The 23,283-nt window shown below is 37.7% G+C and overlaps 2 protein-coding genes across 2 annotated transcripts; both read right to left on the bottom strand.

Moving 5' to 3' along the window:
* Positions 1 to 1,122: 1,122 nt before the first annotated feature.
* Positions 1,123 to 22,828, bottom strand: SAC3A (SAC3/GANP/Nin1/mts3/eIF-3 p25 family). Its single transcript, XM_028270836.2, has 14 exons — positions 22,356 to 22,828; positions 22,113 to 22,184; positions 20,336 to 21,133; positions 16,905 to 17,462; positions 15,177 to 15,278; positions 14,016 to 14,113; positions 11,867 to 12,047; positions 9,578 to 10,072; positions 9,333 to 9,473; positions 8,772 to 8,831; positions 3,793 to 3,923; positions 2,485 to 2,618; positions 2,163 to 2,395; positions 1,123 to 1,640 (listed from the first exon to the last, which is right to left on the bottom strand). Exons 2-14 carry the CDS (start codon positions 22,170 to 22,172, stop codon positions 1,539 to 1,541), a joined length of 3,093 nt encoding a protein of 1,030 aa, XP_028126637.2. The 5' UTR covers positions 22,173 to 22,184; positions 22,356 to 22,828; the 3' UTR covers positions 1,123 to 1,538.
* On the bottom strand, positions 7,027 to 8,094 carry LOC145792819 (aquaporin PIP2-1). The gene has a single exon (XM_082874427.1). The coding sequence runs from the start codon at positions 7,658 to 7,660 to the stop codon at positions 7,064 to 7,066; it is 597 nt and encodes a 198-aa protein (XP_082730553.1). The 5' UTR covers positions 7,661 to 8,094; the 3' UTR covers positions 7,027 to 7,063.
* Positions 22,829 to 23,283: the final 455 nt, after the last annotated feature.

Raw genomic sequence — 23,283 nt, 5'->3', positions numbered from 1 at the left:
AGTATGGTTTGGCCAAATTAAAATATATACAAAATGTTGATGGCCCTTCAATAAGACACACTACATACACATACAAAATATTGGTGGCCCGAAATAGGCCCCTTATTTTTATTTTTTTATTTTTTAACTTCTTTCTTTATCAAATTTTAGAAGAATAAATAAATTTATCCTATTTTTTTTACCTTCTTTGTACATCAGATTTTAGTGAAATAAACAACTAAATCAATCTCAATCACATTCATACACAACATATTCAATAAACAATAATACAACCACTCATAAACATGTTCAATAAACAATAATTAATTCAATACATATTCAATCCATTTTAATTTAATAAAGTTTTTCTAATTTTGATAATAATAAATAAAATAAAATAAATTGTATGAACACATTTTTATATCTATTTTGGTATCAATCGACAATAGGGATACTAAACAAGATGAATTTTTTTTTTTTTTCTTTGTGAATATAAGCCTCCATTTTTGTTTCACCTTAGGCCTCTGAAAACTCAAGGCCGGCCCTAATTGACTCATCAAGTAGCTCAAGTTGTACCTCTAAATTTCTAGGGAAAGGTTTGGAGTTCAAGTTATAAAGAAGGATAGAAAGAAAATCGGACTGTTGTAACCTAAATTACTAACATGTGAACATCCTATCAAGTGCAAATAAAAAAAAAAACCCATAATTTCAATATAGAAATTTTATTGATGGATCACTTTCTTTGCATTGTGGGGGCACAAGTCATACAAATTTCATGCATGTAAATAAGATGCATAATATACTATGCAAGAAAGCTTAAATCATCATATTATTTACTTTAAGATATGCACATTTTCCACTTTTGTACTCTTACTTGGGAATACAAGGGAGGAAAGAATGAGGCAGCTCAAAACGTAAACAATATTTTCAGTATATTATGATATTCAATGTGCCAAGCATTCCAATTCTCCTAGCATTAGCAAACATATATTACAACCTTCGGTTAAGGACCAAGTAAGACAACCTTCATGAGAGAGAGAGAGAGAGAAGGAGGGGGGGGGGGGGGGGGGGGGGGGGGGGGGGGGGGGGGGGGGGGGGGTGGTGTGGTGTGGTGTGGTGTGGTGTTATGAAAATATGAAAGAATGAAACTCAAAATTGATAATGTATTACCCAGTCTCATGGAAGCAATGGTCAATCAGAATACAAAAGGTCATTTCCTTATTCCATATTTTCCCTGTAATATTTACCACAAATGGGCCTTCAACAAGAATGAATAATGTATCTCTAAAACAAAGTAAACAATTTTACACTACCTTACAGACCCTTGTCGCTGACCTAAAAAGCATTTTTCAGAGGGGCCCAAAAGTTCAAACCTAGGCATCACACATTTCTAATTAGTGATCATCAACACCCTCTATAATAATACTAGCAGGAATCCCTGCAGGATCAATCTTTTCCAAATTCCAAGTTAATCCCGGAAATGGTAATTCCTTTTTTCCGCATACATTAGATTGTTTACTTACCAATTCTCTTCATACAGTTGGATACAACGAACTATGCTACGAGGAATTCCTTGTCAAGAAATCATTGACGGCGAGACTGGCATCTCCATGGGCTACAGCATCATCGGGTTCTGGCATGTAGAGTGTTGATGAGGAAGCCTGCATGTCAAAAGCCCAATCAGTAGGGTCATAGAAACAAGTAATACCAGCCCAAGAGCCCAACACCATGTTTCGATAAAACTGGCAAGAAAAATCACCACGGTTGCAAGACAAACATTATAAAAATAATAATAACAGTTACCTTCAATGTAACAGGAAATGTACTAACATTTATAGGTGCAAAATCCTCAAAATAATAGTGGACCCCCATGAAGCAGCAGTTAATGTCAGAATTTCAAACTAGGAAGTTGTGAATACCCCAAACTATGAATCATTCAACAATATATGACATTTGGCAAAAATAATATAGTTTCATAACTAGAACAGAAAAATTACACCAGATAGTTCAGAATCATTTGATTAATCCCATTTTATGAGCACAGGTTATGCAGTTTAAGCCACATGCAGTATGCTACAAGTACCAAAGGTTGATTGCTGACATTGTGGAAACAGGAGCCCGGACACAATGGTTTCATTTTTGTCAAACTTTAGTGTCTATTATGATGCAGGGACAGAACATACCTTTGTGTCAAGCTGCATCTCCCCAGTATTTTCTGTAACAAGGCATGCACCGTGGGCCTTCAGCCACTCCACACACTCTTCCAATCCATCTGAATCCTTTTCCTCAGTTGTCTCTATAGGTGAAGCATTGGTGAAGCCCAGAACCTGAGCAATGTATGAAACAGGGACTGTAGGGCGACATGAACGAGACACACATCTCACAGCAGTGTACCGCATCTTCTCAACATAAAGATCTGCAGTGAAAGAAAAATATTTTATTATCTGTTTCAAGTGTCACTAACCCATGGAAGTTAGAATTAGAGATAACAATATGTATACCCACCCATAAGACAGGTGTTAAGATTAGGTGCAGTCTTGTATAGTCTAAAGAACCGAACATAATTTCCTGAAGTGACAGCGGCACGAACTGCAAGAGCATGTTTTACAGCCTCATCCTTTTTGGTCTCAACTGATAATCTGAAAGCCAATACAATGCATATGTCAGTTTAGCATTCTATATGAACTCATAGGCTGAAAGAACAGAAAGGAAAAACAGATTTTCTTAGCAAATAGACTCAGCAATGTAATGATTCACTCGCATTAAAGGCATAGTAGACACAAGGGAAACAAGAAAAAAAAATGCACACGGACACAGACATATTTCCATGGGATCCCTCCAGCCATGTAGCACTAGTGCTTGCATGACTACGAAATACACAAGAATTCATAAAAGTAGAGCCAAAACCATGCCAAGTTTTTCCTGACATATAACAACATGAACCCAATCCATATCTTTTTTAAATATCAATTTTCAGTTATACATGACATTACCATCAGCATCACCATAATTTCTGACAACCAAAAAAGGCTGATAAATTGACCAGGTTTCAGGTGTTCAGGACATAATTCCTCAATTTTGATTTCATGAGATCAAATGTTATCTAACAAGATGAAAATATAGACCACATTTCTTCAAGTGTTTCTCAAATGGGATTTACTTTTTTTTTTTTTTTTATCAAGTACATAGCTTGAGAAATCAGAAAAGAAAAGATAAACCAACTCTATTTTGAGCATCCAGTAAGTCATATATTTTGATTGATTAGAGTAGGTTTCAACCCCCATGCAATTGGGATAAGGCATCATTGGGTTTGATTAGGCTTTAGACATTCATTCAACAGTCTACTATCAAATTTTCAAAATAGTTTTACGTTAACCATCAAATTGCTGAAATGAAATGTCTTACCAAAAATGAAAAGAAATTAAATTCCTTACCAAACAATGCATTGACAAGCAATACTATTGTCAATAGTTTTCCAAAGTACTCACACCAAAATTCCACTTTAGCAAAATTCAATGGTTTTCTTCAGTGCATAGTATACATCTAACTTGGGCACAAAAATATCTATGATTTTGATATACAAATAAGTCAACCACCCACACATAACTTTTCATGACAGTTCAAGGTATTAAATAAAAAGCCAAGTACACAAAACAATATTTAAAATTTAAATTTAGTCTGCAACAAATCAACAAAATTATCAGTGATTGTAACCAACACAATGTAACAACTCCGAAAACAGCAATGACATAATAAGGGATCGACAAACAAGATCAATGAGAAATAACACGAATGCAAGATGGATGTACTAACCTTGACATTGCTGATACAAGATCTCTGCTATTGTTGGCGTGCAAGATAACACAGAGTAAATTGTAAGCAGAAAATTCCATGTGGCACCCCTTAATTCCCTCCGCATAAAGTGTTTTCAACTGCGATTGACACTGCAAATCAGATGGAAGAAAGTCAGCCAATGCCTCTAATTAACATGAACATTTAAATGGAATCAACATTCAATTTACTAAGCTCCATAAACAATTCTAAAAGAAATTGCCCTAGTTCCAATAACATATGTCAAACATATATCTCATACCCTTACTAAAGTAGTGTCCTGACATGAGTACATTATACATTTAGAAGAGTTCATAGACTAACTAAAAGCGTACAACTAAAAGCCAAATTTGACACAAGAGTTTCAACTTTCAAATAATAGAAATTTTCAGGTTTAAAAACTGGAAGTTGTTATCATCCTATTCTCCACACACAAAATAATGCCTATAAGAATCCTAGAGAAGAAGGGAGGCATGGTGCGAAGCAGTCCTAGAGCCTACACCATAGGTTAAATTGGTTTTGATCATGAACAATGAACACCTATAGATGCAATGACAAAGAAGAGTGATATAATGACTATAAATAAAAATGTTAGGGAGAGGAAAAGATGTAAATTGACATGGGATGTAGTAGTAAAAAAGGCTACGAATTTATTTAATTTAACTAAGCATATAGCCCTTGTAAAATAAATTGATAGAGAGATGTAAAATAAATTGATAGAGAGAGAATAAATTGTATGTATTATTGATTGTTGTATCTTGATATATATTACAATGATTCATGATTCCTATATATAGAAGAGGGTGAGTGTGTAGTAGGTAAGGAGTAGGTGAAGTGGAGGTGGTAATGGTGTAGTGAGTTAGGTTTAGTGGAGTAGGTGAGGTGGTAGTGGTGTAGTGGGTTAGGTTTAGTGGAGTTGGTTTAAGTGGGTGAAGTAGGTGGAGAGTAGGTGGATTTTAACAGCCCCCCGCAAACTCAAGGGGGATAGGAACTAACCAACTTGAGTTTGGAGAAAGTAACAAAACAAGAAAATACATAAAAATAAAAGAGGATAAGAGACACTGTATGGTCGTGTCAGACCATTGGTGAAGACACTGGATGGTGGTGTCATAACGTTGTAGAGGACACTGTATGGGGGTGTCATAACCATGTAGAGGACACTGTATGGTGGTGTCATAACGGTGTAGAGGACACTGGATGGCGGTGTCAGACCGATGTAGAAGACAGTTTATGGGGTCATGTCGGACCGTTGTAGCAGACACTGTGTGGTCGTGTCAGACCGATGTAGAAGACAGTTTATGGGGTCATGTCGGACCGATGTAGAAGACAGTTTACGGGGTCATGTCGGACCGTTGTAACAGACACTGTTGTGACAGTTGTTGTGACAGTTTACGGAGTCTTGCTGGACCCTTGTAGAAGCTAACCGGAATCAATGTCGGGACAGTTTACAGAGTCTTGTCGGACCCATGAAGGAGCTAACCGGAATCAATGTCGGGACAGTTTACAGAGTCTTGTCGGACCCATGAAGGAGCTAACCGGAATCAATGTCGAGACAGTTTACAGAGTCTTGTCGGACCCTTGTAGAAACTAACCGGAATCAATGTCGGGACAGTTTACAGAGTCTTGTCGGACCCCTGTAGAAACTAACCGGAATCAATGTCGGGACAGTTTACAGAGTCTTGTCGGACCCCTAAAAAAGTCGTACCCTCAAAAGGTGTGCCCAATCTGTCAAAAAAGGCGTGCCATCAAAAGGCGTGCCCAAGCCATAAAAAGGCGTGCCAGATATGATGGCGAGGCACGTGAGTGCCTTGGCTGGCGCGCCCGTTTGTCGTCTGGCGTCAAGTGGCGCGCGATACGCGTGGCTGCCTCGGCGATTTAACCAAGACGGAGGCTGAGGCAGAGGCAGAAGCTGAGACAGAAAAACTGAGAGAAGGCGTGCCCAAGCCATAAAAAGGCGTGCCAGATATGATGGCGAGGCACGTGAGTGCCTTGGCTGGCGCGCCCGTTTGTCGTCTGGCGTCAAGTGGCGCGCGATACGCGTGGCTGCCTCGGCTATTTAACCAAGACGGAGGCTGAGGCTGAGGCAGAAGCTGAGACAGAAAAACTGAGAGAAACCTCTGAAAAATTCTTCCTTTGCTGAGAGAGAAACTCTGTAACACTCTGTTGCCCAGAAAATGGCTTCGTCTTCCCGTGGGCTGCTCACTCTCTTTCCCGACCTCAATGAGTCAACAAGAGAGAGAACTGGTGCGGTGGCCAGTGAACCTCAACCAAACACCTCTGTGTTTGCTCCGTTGAACTTTCCGATGCGGTCGGTGGAGCAAAAAATGGCGGTGCAAACTGATATTGAGGCCAATCAGTATACTCTGAAGTCATGTGTGGAAACCATGACTGCGGTCACAAACTTGTCGCACCGGCTGCAGAGCAAGACAAATGAGGTGCAACAGTTAAACTCCCAGCTGGCTCTGCTCCAACGCATGTATAAGGATGCGCGAGCAGAGATAAGTGTGCTAAAGGCGGAAAATAAGGAACTGAAGCGGAAGGCCACCGTTATGTTCCGATTTGGAGGTTCACCATATGCTGCAGTGGAGGAGCAGGGAGTAGTGATCGTGCCCAGTGGAGTGGGAAACACGGAGGCAACACCGTCAAGGGCCGCCCAGGACGGAGTCAAGAAGAAAAGACCGGCGGCAGAGTAGAGAAGAAAAATCCCGCTGTGGGTGTGGGTGTTTTGTTTTTGTTTGTTTGTTTGTTTTGTTTTGTTTTTTTTTTTTTTTTTTTTTTTTGGTGTAAAATTGTGATCGGGGTTGATCCCCGGCATGAAGAAATGACAAGTGTGTGGAATGTTTGTGGTGTTATTTTGGTGTTGTTGTTTTGTAGAATAATAAAAATAAAATAAAATAAAATAAATAGATAAAAGATAATATTTTTGGAGGGGTGATTTGAGAAAGATCGGTGTGAGGTTTTTTTTTTTTTTTTTTTATTATTATAAAAAAAATATATATATTCTATATATTCTAATGGGATGAATGATGGGTTGTATGAAAAGATGGGAACAAGCCCATGTGGGTTAGGGAATGGCGATGATAATGTTTTGTGGATGGTGGAAAAAGTAAAGTGAGAGAGAGAAAATCTGTTTCTCGGATTTGAGAGAGAGAGAGAGAGAGAGTGAAAGAGAGACTTCCAGATCACAGACTCATGCACCCCCCTCCAATATTATTCTCTTTTTTTTTTTTTTTTTTTTTAATTTTCTGAAAAATCAGACATGGGAGCTGCTCCTGAATGACCCGAGAGCTTTAATGGCTCCAGCTCTCAAGATGAACTGGTGGTAGAAGGCTGCAATGGCTGCACCAATGAAGGGTCCTACCCAAAATATCCAATGGTCATGCCAAGCCTTTTCTTGGTTGTAAATAATAGCAGCTCCAAGGCTCCTAGCAGGGTTGATGCCAGTGCCGGTGACCGGAATGGTGGCTAGGTGAACCATGAACACAGCAAACCCAATTGGAAGTGGTGCCAATACAGGGACATGGGAGTCTCTGGCGCTCCTCTTGGGATCAGTGGCGGAGAAGATGGTGTAGACGAGCACGAATGTTCCGATGATCTCGGCGCCCAAGCCGGTGCCCTTGCTGTAGCCGGTGGAGAGCTCGTTCGCGCCGCCGCCGTAGACGTCGTAGTAGGAGCTCTGGAAGGCCTTCACAAGCGCAATTCCGCATATGGCACCCAAGCACTGAGCCACCATGTACATCATTGCTCGAATCAGCGACACTTTCCGAGCCAAGAACAACCCAAATGTCACTGCTGGGTTTATGTGTCCTCCAGAAATTCCAGCAGTGCAGTAAACAAGCACAAAGATCATGCCACCAAAAGCCCAAGCTATACCAATCACCGTCAATATCGTAATGTAAAGGCATGTGTAGACAACTCCAGCGGGCAGCGAAGGCAAAGTTGCCGGCCGGCTGCCCGCCGGTGAGAAGAAAATACAGGCCTAACTCTTATAGCTCTGATACCATGTAAAATAAATTGATAGAGAGATGTAAAATAAATTGATAGAGAGAGAATAAATTGTATGTATTATTGATTGTTGTATCTTGATATATATTACAATGATTCATGATTCCTATATATAGAAGAGGGTGAGTGTGTAGTAGGTAAGGAGTAGGTGAAGTGGAGGTGGTAATGGTGTAGTGGGTTAGGTTTAGTGGAGTAGGTGAGGTGGTAGTGATGTAGTGGGTTAGGTTTAGTGGAGTAGGTTTAAGTGGGTGAAGTAGGTGGAGAGTAGGTGGATTTTAACAGCCCTTAACATAACGAAATTGTAAAAAGGATTTATGTAGCTAAACCCACTTGATTTGAACACATGGCTTAGTTTGGTTTTGATTTTTTTATTCATTTTCCATGTATATATATTCTAGTAATTAAGATGGGCTATGGGGGACCCCTTTGGACAATGAGGGCTTTTATTTCATAGGGTTTTTAGAGGAGTTTATTTTGTTTTGGCTTGGTCTTTCAACAAGAAGTGTTTTATTCTGCCTTTATTATTGGGGCCCATGAACAAGGTTTTTAGTTTGTTGGAACTTCGGACAGAGAATTTATTTTTTATAAGTTTTTGGATAAGAACTATTTTATTTTATTGAGCCCTTGGATAGGGTGTTTTTTTATTTTGTAGAGCCTTCAGACAAGAAGATTTCTTTTTTTTTTTTAATCTTATTTTTGGATAAGATTTATTTTATTTTATTTGGGGCCTTCAAATAATTAGGGATCTTAGGCAAGTAACTATCTCGCCTAAGTGATGGGCCAGCCCTGTGTTGGCCATGTAGGATACAAGCAACTAAAACAACTATTACCTAGCCTCAAAAAGAACATATTATAAATGTGAAACAGCAGAACAAATTAACAAGGGGCAAATTAACAAGCCACACCAACTGGAACAGTTTCAAAGTTAAAATGGTAATATCGAAGCAGGTATCAACCTGATTATATTCTGCCAAGTCTCCAACTTCTATTGCCAAACGAGCATGAGTTTCATAAACCTGAAACAAAAGTATGAACACTGTAAATATTTTTGAGGTACCATTCATCAAAGAAATGGGAATCTAATTCATTATAGAAAAAGAAAGATGGTTCTTTCTGTGAGGCTAAATAAAGATATTCGCAAGAAGAAATAATGCACTCCATGTAGCACAGTTATCTGAACAGTATGGGATATCATTGACCCATTCCAAAGGCTGGCTTGTAGTTCAACCAGTCGAACTCTCAGCCGAATGACTCAGTTTAGTGCACAAAAACTTTAATACTGGTTACTTGACAATCTTATAAAGACTACATGCTGGAATGATGCTTACATCATGATATCACCATAAAACTGAATCCCACCCATACAAGTTGCTATATAGTATTTTTAACGCAAGACAAATTCCTTCTTTTACAGGGTGTATTGGCCCAGCCAGGGCCTGGTCACCAGTTCACTGGTCCAGCCAACCTGGCTAGTTATGATAATACTGCCAGATATCAATATAAAAAACAAAACATACCTTCACTGTTAGCTCATTGTGTATATGTTGTACCGTAAGATCTTGGCGAATGGATTTCAACTGATCACATTTGTAAAGGTAGTTCTTTTGAGAACTTTGAACCATAAGCAATGCTTTTTCTAACACTTCTTCAGGCCTCACCTGCAAGCAAAGTACATTTTATGAGAAAAATCCATGTTATGCAAGACAAACTTTTCATTTGAAATTCATTTCAACTACAAAAAATAAAAGAGATGGAATATTACAGTGGAAGGATCAGGTGCAGAAGTAAGACGCAAATAGCGTTTCTCAATTTCCTGGCAGGTCCCCTTGACAGTAAGGGAATCCCAGTCAAAATCTTCCACGGCCCTGCTACCACCATCATCAAAGTTCTTGCTAAGTAACAGTGCACTAGCCCTTCTAGTGTACAAGTTTCCAGATCCAACATTTTTTGGTCTAAAATGCTTAGTTTCTGCTCGATTTCCTGATCGCTTTTCAAAACGCTTTGACCGATTCTCTCGTCTCTTCCTTTCCTCCGGTGAATTGGCAAGTGCTATTGCACCTGAGTAATATGCAGTTAAACTTTGTTCCTTGTCACTGTCACTGGATGCATCAGCATTATCAGTTGCAACCAGACCATCACCAACACGCTGCCGCTTAACTGGCTTCAGGGCATTTTTATCCGTAGATCTCTGTTCTGATAAAGAAAATTTTATATTGCCCAAACCGCCTTCTTTGTTCTGGAATTTTCCGCCTGAAAGCTGCAGAAGATTTTTAATGGAAATGAGATGAATGCATCCAATTATTTAGATCATCCGATGCACACTTCTCAATGTCCAGTCTAGCAAAAGAATCTAAGACATCAGTTAAGAACAGGAATAGGAGAGATACAGACACTGGCACAGAAATTTTCAAAAACTCAAGAAATCCGGAAATGGGACACATCAAGAAATAGTTATTTATTTATAAATATGAAGTTAATAAGTTATTCATTTTGTACGGGACATAATAAATTTATATTTTAATGATACATACATATATATTAATTATCTACACTCAAATGTTGGTGAATAAGTGGAACAGAAAGCCCAAATGTCTACTTAAACATATTTGGGGTTTAGGTTTTCACGAGTTAAAATGCCTAAAAAGAAGCAATTAATAAGTACATATTCATACTTCTCTTAATCTTTGACTGCCCATTTATTTTCTTTAAACATACCCAATGACTCCAGTACGACTGCACATAAACCCGCAAGACTCGACTTACCCGACCGACTGAACTTGACTCAATACGACAAGCTATGGTCAGTTTTGTGAAGTGCAGCAGTCAGTAGCGGTTTGAAAGTTTGAAAATAATTATTTTGTCAGTTGGCTATCAGTTTATAAAAAGCAGCAACTGCTAAACCCAAATCAACTGAATTATGTAAGTATACAACCTTAGTGTTACACGTGGTCTTGTGCAATTGGAAGCTCAGATTACACTATCTTATCATTTCACTTTTATATCTCTTCTCTCTATCTTTTCAAATGATTCCTCCATCTTATCTTTTTTCTTTTTTTGACAAATTCCTCTATCTTATCTTTCACTTTTTAAACACTTTATTTCCTTCTCTTTCCTCTCAAATGGCTTGTCTCTTTATCCTCTCAAATGATTTACATCTAAATTCTGCGATTCTCTCTCATTCCTCTCTCCCTCTAACTATCCAGTCACAACAAAGAACCTTAATGTTGCACTTGCAGAAACTGAGGAATCGAGGCTTATCAGCTTGATATTATTCAAATTATTGCAAAACCCTCCTTCCAAAACCCCACTCTCAGATCTCCTCCCCTCACAGTTTTCCTCCTCCCTCACTTCTTCCCCTCTCTAACTTGCCATTTTTGCACATTCATCAAACAGTTGAGGTTGATTTGGGTCAGATTGAACGGTGCTACTGTTCCTCTCTCTTAATTTCTCTTAGATCTATGTATGTGTGTATGATACATTTTGTCGCGGCAGAGGAAAAAGAGGGAGGGGCAAGTGGCAAGGGGTAGAAGAGAGGACAGCAAGTCACAAAACTGACTGAAGCCGACATTTTCAAATAGCTATTTGGTCGGAATCAGGTGATTAGATTTGGAACCTGAATTGGTTGGTTCGGATGATGGGGAGAAACCCAAACTAACTCTACCCGTGAACACCCCTAGACTCCAGACTTGTCTCATCTGTGTTAGCCTGTTAGGTAATAAACATGGGCAATTTTTATTAAATAAAAATAGAAATGGCATGTTTATACACGTGTCCGACACATCAAAATTGTCCAATGGGTGCAAGTGTTTAACATGTGTAAGAAGTGTACACAAACATGCCACCCCGTGAGGCGCATCCAGCTACGCATGCTTCCTAGAAAAGCATCTTGTCATTTAATATTAAGGAAAATTAATTATAATGCAGAAAGACATCATAACAATGAACTACCAACAACAAATAAATGTTAAGGTCACACACTAGCATGATGAAAATAATACGCAAAATAGTTGTAGATCAGGTCCTGCATCAAAAAGGGGCCAAAAAGGAATACCTTTTTGTCACTTTCATTAAAATGTAGCCAGCCACCATATTTTTCAGTAGCAAAAGTAACAGAAGCCGGTTTGTCAACTGGTTTCTCCTCTGGCACAGGCTCCCACCTACTTTTGGATCGCCTACTTGGACTTCTTTTGTTCTTTGACAATGAAGAAATAGGAGTTGAATACTGAAAATTTCTGCAGAACAACATGAACACATGAGGATTGGTAGACATCATAGGAGATATTTCATTTTTGACAATATCTTGAAATCCTTAAAAACTGAAACCTTTTTCTAAAACTGCAACCAAATAAAAGATGAGCAACAAATGCTGAGAACAGCTTGAATCAATATCCAAATCAATCTATTACAAAGAGATTTGGTAAGGGTACTGACTAATGAACCAATCATCCAACATTAAGCCACAACTCTCAGATCTTGTAACCAACACAAAATATTTATCATAGCATTCTTTTGGTAAATAAATTTTATAATTTGAAAGTACAAGGTGGAATGCTGCAAAATGTTGGAGCGTGACTATTGACTATTGAGATGGCAAGATGTGAAGTAGCAAATATATATATATATATATATATGTAGAGAGAGAGAGAGAGAGACTATTAGATTATAAATTTCTGAGAGAGGATTTGTGAGCCGTTGCCTCTTTATATTGAACTAAAAATTCACCTTTGACTGACAAATGGACAATTAAAGTAATAACCTGTAAAAATGTAGGTACAGGTAAATTGGAAAAATATAAGTGGAAGCAAAGAAGGCATGATTTAACATACAGTATGACCATAACAAATTAACATATGGTATGTCCACAGTAAAAGCACTGGAAAATTGACCAACAGATTGCCAACAATTTCATTCTGGCAATACATTGGATTCTACAGTGCTCAGATTTCAAAATTTTTCATAAACAAACTTCAGAGTAGGACTGCTGGCCAAAAGAAAATAAAACTACAAGAGATAAAGATTAGATGGTTCAAACTAATCAAGTAAAAGGTGATGCATAATACACCTGAACTACTTAGTTAGATATGTTATCTCCGAATTCCATTTTTTCTTTCTACTGATTAATTGATTTAGCGAGTTGGCAATCTCTATAGGCATGGCGAGTGTTAAGTGACTAGGTTAGGTATATAGAGTGTCCAATTGTTCAAGTTTGAAGTCTAAAGATTTCCAGAGACAATGCAAGCATGCTCCGATCCTAAGTTCAGGTACAGCTACATGAGCATGGTACAATAGTGCAAGACATGTGGTATTCATGTCAAATGTCGACCCAGAATAACCTATACTTGGTCATGTGGCTTTTTTAACTCAAAATTGTGGGGAAAAGGACTGATTTGAGCAAGTTTGACAAGCACCGCTTCAGGGTGGACATTGGCCAGGTCGCCTGTGAAGCCTGCCTTACCCATCCTGGTTATTTTAGTGCTTGGAATTGATATACAAGCCCGATGGGTAGGTTGGGCTGAAATTAGGCCCATAATTTCGGGCTAGGCTTGGGATAAAGATCTGAAGCCTGGCCCAACATGGTTATTATTATAATTTTAAATATTATTTATACATATATAAACCGTGTTTGGAGAACTCTAGCCGTCTGGTCTCTAATTCCTTTTCCATAGAAACTGCATCCTCTCTCTTCAGTGTCCTGCCCTAGTTTCCCTTAAGATTTTTTTTATCTCTCCACACAGCTGATTGTTAGACTCACTTGAGATCTAAATAAGAGAAGCTAACAAGGGTGTTAGACCCACCTGAGAGTGGGTAACGGGCATGCCAGATCGTGGGTGAAGATGTCAAAGTTAAATGCATTTCCATGGGATTGTTGTTCTTGTGGTTTTCCACATATATTGTCGTGTCTTGATTTAATCTATCTATTTACTTATTGCGATATTGGGTAGATAATATTGATATGCTTAATTGATATCTATAGTGGAATTGACAAAATGAATTGAGTGATTCAACACTTGATTATTTTTATCGGTTAGTGTTTGGCCTATTCAAAACCCCTTCATAGGCACAAACTTGTCTGCCTCCGCCTTTTTCACAACTAATGTGACTTCTACAGCATAGTGCAATGAACTAGTATGTATATTAAATGAAATATCATACAAGTATAGATACATGTGCATGCATGAGAGAGAGAGAGAGAGATGTACTCCTTATTGGTCACATCCGTATTGGGTACTGGGAAAAGAGGCTCAATATCCCAGTCTCGTGTATAAAGTGAACCATCAGCAGTAGCCTTGGTAATTACCTAATGCAAGATAATAAACTTGAAATAATTAGTAGATAAATCACACAACATACCATAAACAGATAAAAATTGCCATCAACCTAAAACATTACAAAGTTCCATGCAAAAAAATAGTTAGATATCCAATTCCAATGACATAAAAATAAAAAATAAAAAATGCTTTTTCCTTATCAAAAAGGAGTCAAAATAATGAAAGGCAGCCTCACTCTCATAAGAACTACAAACCTTACCAGTCCAGCTCAAATCTCTAGAAGACAACTGAGAATCATTTTACAATATGCTAGCTAACAGAAAGCACTTAAGTTCCAAACTTTCAATGGAAGTGATAATTGACGTGTGATTAACTACAATTCTGTTTGTATAGATAATGTCAATTTTAATAATGACATGATAATGGTGATCTTCAATTATAATGATGATTATACCAATAAACCAAAAATAGAAAGAGAGAACTCATCTAAGGAAATAGTCCACAAAAGCTAAAAAAGATTAAAGAGCGAAAGAATATCCAAAGGATTCACATTGAAATGAAGAAAGTATATTCTAGAGTTCCAAAACGCACAATTTTATAATATAAAGAAAAAGAGCTCCCCGATGAGGCAACTTAATATCACCAGTTATAATATATAAGGAGCAACAACTAGTGGATAAAACATTGGGACAAATCCAATTCCAAAATGAACAAACCATCTACAAAATCTGTGATGTTCGGAGTCCAATCTTATACCTTAAGTGAAAAATTCAAGGTGACACAAAAAAACTCAAACTCCTGATCTCTGTAAAGAGATTAGATGATTTATCGAATAGGTAAAATAGAGAGCCTTCTGATGCTTTCTTTAAAATCTGAAGCATTCTTAACCTAATAGTATTGACAAAATTAAGAACAAATAACTACATTTTTTTGGGACAAATCAAACTCCCTATAGCCTACACGAAAAAGTGAAGTTACGGTCTCTTCTTCGTCGGCATTAGAATGTGACATTGTGTCCAGATCCACAAAACATTAGTTAGAAACAACAAACCAATAACCAATAAAACCTTCAAAATATATCATACTGCATACCTCTTTCATGACAGCTTGACAAGCTGCCATTTGGGTATCATCTTTACAACGAGCCAGAGCCCTTTCCACATAACTACGCAGTGACTTGGGAAACGTTCCAGGCTGCAGGCAACAGAATATTGAATTTCATTTAGCCTCTATTCTATTCGCAAAATAGACTTTATTACATGCAACTCTCTAGCTAAAGTCCCAAGTATCAGGTGTCACACTACTAAAAGCCAATTAGATAATTAGATTTAGCCAAATTGGTTAAATGAATGCATCTAAATAACACAGCGGCACTATACTATGAGGTGTAATGACATGAGACAGTTAATTCAAAACTCCATCATTCAAAGGAGGACCATAAATGAAAATGAAAGTATACGAGTACACAAACAACCATGGTTGGAAAAGAAGGGTCAACGTAACGTGTCATGGGCATACCAATTCAATTATGCCCTTATTTATCAGCAAAAATAAATTCCACATGTGCAACAGCTGTTATGACTGCTACAGAACTGTTGAACATTTTTTTGTAGGTATTCTTTTGATTCAATCTATGGTTTTCAACGCAATGTGATTGATTTATTTATTTAATATTTGGGGGAAAAATGTTTTGGTATAATTTTTTGTTATATCGTTGACTCCAAGCACAGTTGAACTAGAAGTATTGCGACAGCGTCCATTAAATGGACTTTCAATTTTGAGGATCGAAGATTATGTTCGCATGATGCAACTAGTTTCAAAGGGGAGCTGCATGAAAGACTCAAGGTATATTTCAAGAATGTGCTTATTCATTAGTTTCCTGACCATTTATTAGCCTGCAACAAGACCACATTTTTTTATAAGTAAAAATTTATTAAATAGGGTGCTGAGGGAGCACCACCCGTGTACTAACGGAAACACAAGAACAGAGAAAAGAAGGCAACCCACTCAGCCTGCCACAGCTCACTACCCACCCAAGCCCCAAAACTTTAAAACGTCTATTTCTCCTTCCTGCCTAACTCCTGGCACTCTTGCCTAATTTTTGCTACTTCAGATAATCTAATCAGCTCCAAAAAGGCTTTTTATTAGTCCAACTCGAACCAAGCCAACCATAAAAATATTTTTTTTGTAATAACAATCTGACTACCTCAAAAAGGAATCTAATAGAACATCATGTTCCAAAAAACGTAAACAAAAGTTGGTCAGAGAATTCAATTAGAAGAATACCAAAGCTACTAGCTTATCTAACATGTTGATGGTCTATCATCTTTTGAAAATCTACAGACTAAAATAAATAGCCCAATAGTGCAAAGAAGCATTATGATTCATTCTCCAATTAATAGTCAATAAAACTAATTTTGACTTTTTGACGTGAAAGAAATTTCATATATTTTCCCTAGGAAAAAAAAAAAAGGTGCTGTGAATTGTGATGGTAACGATTCTCAATATTGTTAAACTCTTGTGGCCAATACCATAAATGATAATCATATTGCAGTGGGGTAGGCAAGATACAAAAGAACTATTGCCAATTTCGCTATCTAGGTTGCATCAATTTGAAAACAAATCAATTTGATGATCCAAACACTTCAGAAATAGTTATTAAGCAATTAATAGTTCTTTAGACTTATTATGCAGAATTTCTTTTGCAGTGCATTAGCCAATTCCTGAATCTCCATGTCAATTATTAACAATCAATGTTGCCAAAAAATGAAAAAGGTATTTTTTTGTGAGAACAATTTAAGTTCAAAGCTAGGGTCTCACCTTAAGCATAGAATCAGCAGCATCGTGAGACAACTCTTTGTCATTTGGCTTTGGCAGTGAAACACTGATATAGGCTGGTTTTGCTGCTGTACTGGTTGTAGAACTATCCTTATTCGTTTTTGGTAAACCCAATGCCAAATTGGAAGCAATTCTAGGATTTGTTGGAATCTGCAGTCTGCTTACCCTGTGCGGATCTAAAGGTGGAATGGTTTGTGGAAAAGTTTGCAAGGATGATGGATAATTATGCGGTACCTGCTGAGTAGCAGGTGCAGGATATTGTACATTGGGAGGTCCTTGAGGACATGCAGTCTTCAGTTGATCCTGAAAGCTTTGATAAGAAGGATTCGAGTGGGGTACCTGATGAGTAGCAGGATATTGTACATTGGCTGGTCCTTGAGGACATGCAGTCTTCTGTTGATCCTGAAAGCTTTGATAAGAAGGATTTGAATCCAAAGGCTTTTGAAATTGTGGTTGCTGAGGACTAACATTGTGATTTTGGAAACCTGAAGCTCCATTCTTCCAGTAACCATCATGGCTACCACTGATTACTGCACCAGTCTGATGAGAAAAATGCATAGAGTGAATTCAGCATACCAAGTTACCAACTGGTCAATGGAGATATCACTGAAACATCTTATGTCAAATTATGACATGCAACCAAAGCAATAAAACCACCATAATTGTTCAAACATGTGTGAAAGCAAATAAAGAGTTCTGTCATTAAGCCGAGTAATATGAACAAAAGTTTTGTAGATCCATTGCATCATTACTTACCATTTTCCAAAATTAATGCAGGACGAATTCTAATAGTAAATCCTAATTAAAGGAAAAGAAACGCAAATAATGAGCCAGCACAATATTTTGCAATTTCACCAAAAATGAGGAGCCACACAAATCTAAGTGTAGAAATGACATTACCAGCACATCTACAGAGGTTACATATATGTTGTACATTAAGACAATTAAATGGCCAAGGAATGCAAGGCAAGAACCATCATCTCCCAGTGACACGTTGTATTGGTGAAATGGACAAACATAAGGTCACGCAAAGATATCATTCTTCTAGTATGAAGGATACTGCACGCTAGAGTCTTGCTATGGGCACAAAATATTTTCATTAGCCTCATTCAAGCCACCAAACTATATTTAGCTCTCTGTCAAGTGTTAAAGTTTAACTATTTATATGATAAAAAATTCAACAATTTGTAAGCATGGGGTGGAGTTGAAGGATCCATGGTGAGTCCAGTGAGTGTAATTTAGGCAATGACTAAGCAGTTCGGCCTCCTAGATACTTCTTATAAATTCACAACATTTCACAATATACATAAAAAGAAAAACAATGAAGAAAAAACAAAGGTATCATAACTTGTAAAAATAAATAAATAAGTCTTTGAATTCCACCTACTATATTCTTTTTCTTTGCTTTTTTATAATCTCGAGTATCTCCCACCTAGCCTAGCCTAGCCCAATTGGACCCAAGTTACCCCGTATCTGGACAACCGAGAACTAATCCCTGGAGGCCCTGAAGTTAACAACCAAGTAAACCTCCAGTGGACACTTGAGAGACTCAAACACAAATTCCAACTACTATATATGCTAACATAGTGTGGGGCATGGGTCCACTGTGCCATGTTGTGTGCATATCACAACCACCACATCATCTCCTTCCAAACCTTGATGCAATATAAATAATTGTGTCAGACTCATGAGATGACAAATGGATTACCCAAATCCTACCATGTGTCAATAACTCCCCTTTAGGCATCGAGCCGAGCCAAGCCAAGTTGACAGAGGCTAATGCATATAGTGCCTTTAGCCCAAATGCTCTCAATCTAACTCAGTTTAGTCAAGCAAGCCTCCACCTAAGCACATCCCCTCCTCTACTCTTGACAACACGCTCAGCCCCTCTCTCATCTAGCAGAATGACTTTCCTATGCTTTGTAATAACCTGCAACACCCTAATGCTCTCAAGCTAGCCTATGTTGGGAGCAAGGACAAAGAACCCCGTCAGGGTTGGTGCCGTAGTCATGGGGTGTCATCGTATGGCTTGGTGGCTAGGGCTAAGATTTCATCAAGGTGCTCGACCACTCTAACTCAAAGAGGACTGACATAAAGTTGGCCTCTTACAAAGAGACAACAATTACAAATCAAAGACAAAGACCTCCAGATAAGGACACTTTTGAATAAAAAATAAATGCATGTGCTCAGACTCCATCTTTGAAAAGCACACCCCCAATACCTCTACAACATGAGACCTTTAACTCTATCACCGGAGGAGATTGTGCAATGCCACTAACAAGATACTACTAGAGCCAACCACATATCCCTCAACCATGTACCCTCAACACATATGGTGAGCTAGTCTCAATGGTCTAGCCAACCCTATATATTAAGATTAGTGAGCTTCCTCCTTTGTCTTCAAGCAAGAAATCTCTTTCTATGTAAAGGATATTTCATTAGTTCTAGACCTCTATTACAACACTCTCCTCTTAAGGTTGTTTAGCTCTCACCTAACATAACTCCAATAATCTAGTGACTCCTTTGTGCCTACCATAATTCCCAAAAGGTTCCCTCAGCCATCTTACTCACCTCCTACGATCCACACATAGGGCAAAAAAAAGGGTAGCATTATTGCAATAGTTTTTTTTTTTTTCAAAGCAATTTAAAACACCATATTGGACAATGCCATACCGTCATCTCAATAATCCCAAAAATAAATAAATTAAATGACAAAGAATGTTCATACTCGAAAGATGTCAAACCACAAGTAAAGCAAATTTAATGCCTTTGTTTGCATACAACAAACAACTCATAAACTAATATTCAAATGCACATCCTAGAGTACCCATGACTCTGAAGGTCGTTTGATAACCCCATTCAGTGCATAACTAAGTTTGTTGTACAAAACCATCAATGGTAAGAAATTCTTGATGGACACTGATGACTCCCCAACAAATCTTACATGCGTCCTATATTCCCAGGTTTCTAGAGGTGAGGGAATCAGGTAAGAAGGTTTGGCTGCAACTTACACGAGACATAGACCTGACAGAGGCTGAAGCTTCACATTGACTGGTTTAAACTTCCAAATACAATAAATACAGAAACTTGTGTTCCTAATGTTTGGTTTCTAGTTACACTCACTCTAAATAACATTTTGTGAAGGAAAGAAGATAGTGCCAAAAATGCACATACCAAACCTATCGTGCACAACAAATGCAGCTAGAGTTATGATTCGATATACATGTTTGTGTGTGAAACATCATGAATAAGCACGAAAAATTTATTTTCAAACAATGACAAAAAGGAAGGCATATGTGTTCCCTTAACAGGTCAATTGAAAAGGCTTGGAGAAAATTAATGTGTATGCGTATATGCATGTGCAAGTGACCACGTAACTTCTATTCAACTGCATATGGAAGGAAACCCCAAACCTGAACCAAAGGCAATTCAGACGAACTGGAATCTGGCCTCCAAGATGGAATATAAGGTGCAGATGGCTGGCTGAGTGAAGCTGGATACCCATTGGAAACAGGGACACTACACACTGGATTAGATGTACTAGTAACTGAAACGTTTTCTGTCCCAGGAGCACAACTAACTTCTGTTTGACTGTAATAATCTGCCCATTGCTTATATTGTTGCTGATATTGTTGTGAAGACGTAGTAGCAGCACTGGCATTATAACCACCATTTGGGTCTGGAGTGTAGTTTGAATATTGATGAGAAGCGTAACTTGCATAGTTTCCTTCATTCCACGAGTTGGGTTGATTACTGTAACTGCCACTCGCATAACCTCCAGATGTCTGATAATCACCAGGATTGTAGTAAGTGCTTGAATAACTTGCAGGCCCAGCATAAGACCCTGAATTCTGAAATGAGGAAAGAGGCTGATAAGGAGCACCTGTGTTTTGATATGCTACTACAGGCTGCGGGTATGGTTGATTAGATTGCTGCTGATAGCCACCATAATAACCTGTGTATGTGGGATTGCCATATCCATATGGATCGGTATTTGGGTATGTTGCATAGCTATTATATTCTTGTGGTACATTTACTGCTCCTGAACTTGAAGTAGAGGCGAGGGATGCAACACTGGAGCCATCTTGAACATTCCTTGCAGGAGGCTCTGCATGCTGATTTTGGTGGTAGCTGGAATTAGAAAGAAACCCATTGTCTGTGGACGTGGCATAATAATAAGATGCTTGGCTAGAATCAACAACCTGACGTTTCTGAATCAAAATCAAAATAAAGAAGATTGTAGTCATTAATTTGGCTATTTGTCAATACATCAATCAAACATACTTTGATGATACATTAACTGAAGAAATGCAATCAACAAAAGACACATAAAAAGATGGCATATGTACTTAAAGAGGAAAAAAAAGGACAGGTCAGAAGAGAAGCAATAACAATAAAAAATAAAAATAAAAATGGCCAGAGCAAAATATAAGTACTTGGCCAAGCCATCTAAGACTTCTCTGTCAGGTGGCTCCTCCAAATAGTTCCACTCAACTTATCACATGCGATCCCTATGATAGACAGGAGTAAATTTGCAATGTCTAAACAAAACACATGGGTGTCAAAAGTTCAGATCCAACACAAAGCTAAAATACCCTAATTAGAATCTGGATGCCTAAACCAAGATCTTGCATGTAATAGTACATAATAATACATAATTCAAGATCTTACATGATATATAAACCAATATCAACAGACCCTACATGTCTACATAATGCCAACCGAGTTTTAGTAGGGAATAGCTTGGTTCCAGACACTTGGAGATCCCACGAACAAAACCCATCTTTCCTTTCTCTCTAGAACTCTATGTCTCTACCCACTAACAGATGTATGCAAGGACCAACACAGTGAACAAACAAACCAAAAACATGGCCAAATTTTCTAGGAACGAAGCACCACAACCAAAAATGCTCAGCTTAGTCTCTGATCAACTAAATCATTAATACCCAATTCTGCAATTTACCAACTACTGTGCCATTTCATCCAAAAACTTGATTTACTTAAAACAAAAGAAAAAACTACACATTCATACTAGTCAATTGATCAACAACTACTGTTTCATCCCAAACCCAAAATTTGTTAAAAGCAAAATCAATCAACGACTTCAGATATTAAACAAACAAAGATACATATACATACATACATATATATATATATAGAGAGAGAGAGAGAGGGAGGTTTGGAAATTACCTCGAGCGAATTTTGATCCAGTGTAGTTATGGTATCAGCACTAGCTGCTTGATTCATCATTTCACTAGCATCCTAGTTCATCACGAGAAAACAGGACAAAAAATCAATAACCATTTAATCCATAAACGAGGACAACAAAACTAAATGACAAAACCACAAAATCACAACCTTCAATTTTTGGAGCTTAATTATAGTAAAACAACACAAAACCCTAAAATTGAGTCTCTGTAAAATTATTCTAACCTTCGAAACAGTCGAAAATTCTACTTCCAGAAGCAGTAAATTCCTTGCCGCCGAATCGATCAATTGAACACAACAATTTGAGATCACAAAGAACCAAAAACAATATATATAACAAAATAATTATTTTTTATAAAAAAAAATCGTGTATATGTATGTATTTTTTCCTGTATACAACAAAGCACAAAACGAAAATCAGCTTGAATTGATCGAGAGAGAGAGAGAGAGAGAGAGAACGAAGAGAGAGCGATGTAGGGGCTCGGATGATATTTATGGAAGGAGAAGAGAGAGAGAGAGAGAGAGAGAGAGAGAAGAGAAAGGGAGATTCAACCAACTGTCTTTGTTGGGTCGTAACTCCAAGGCTAGGGCTTTTTGGGCTTTTTTTGGCAATGGCTTCCATGGACCCAGAGGACACACCATTCTGGTATTTTGCTAGGGCAATAAATAATTGTTAGGATGACGCTTTCAATATAAGTGATTAGGCTTATTAAAATAAATCATTTAAACCATTTAAATTTAAATTTGGCCCAAAAATGTTAAATAAGCCATTAATTGAAAAACATTTACCAGTGGTCATAAGCTTAAAAAAAAAAAAATCAAATATTACATCAATTTTTTTAGCAATTTTCTAAATACATAGTTTATGAAAAAAGTCCAAAAAAAATTTTTTTTTTTTTTTTAAAGCTACTCCAGATGTCGTATTCTTAATTAATGAGAAATTACAACCTTATTAGCGAACAATAAAATTAAATAAAACAAGTGATGGGTAACCTCTTGCGAGATTCCAATAGGTATTGGGAGACTAGTTCAGCCGAACCAATGGGCTAAGGCATGGCTTAGAGCAGGGAGATTCTGAGTGTTTTGGTTTGATTTTGAGAAGTAAATTTTTAAAAAAGATTTTGAAAAAAAGAGTTTAATTTTTTTTTTGATT

The sequence above is a fragment of the Camellia sinensis genome, chromosome 1 (assembly GCF_055761805.1).
Source record: "Camellia sinensis isolate YWXY chromosome 1, ASM5576180v1, whole genome shotgun sequence".
NCBI classification, from domain to species: Eukaryota; Viridiplantae; Streptophyta; class Magnoliopsida; order Ericales; family Theaceae; genus Camellia; species Camellia sinensis.
The sequence above is the reverse complement of the archived record's forward strand: the minus strand, read 5'-3'. Positions and strand labels throughout refer to the sequence as shown.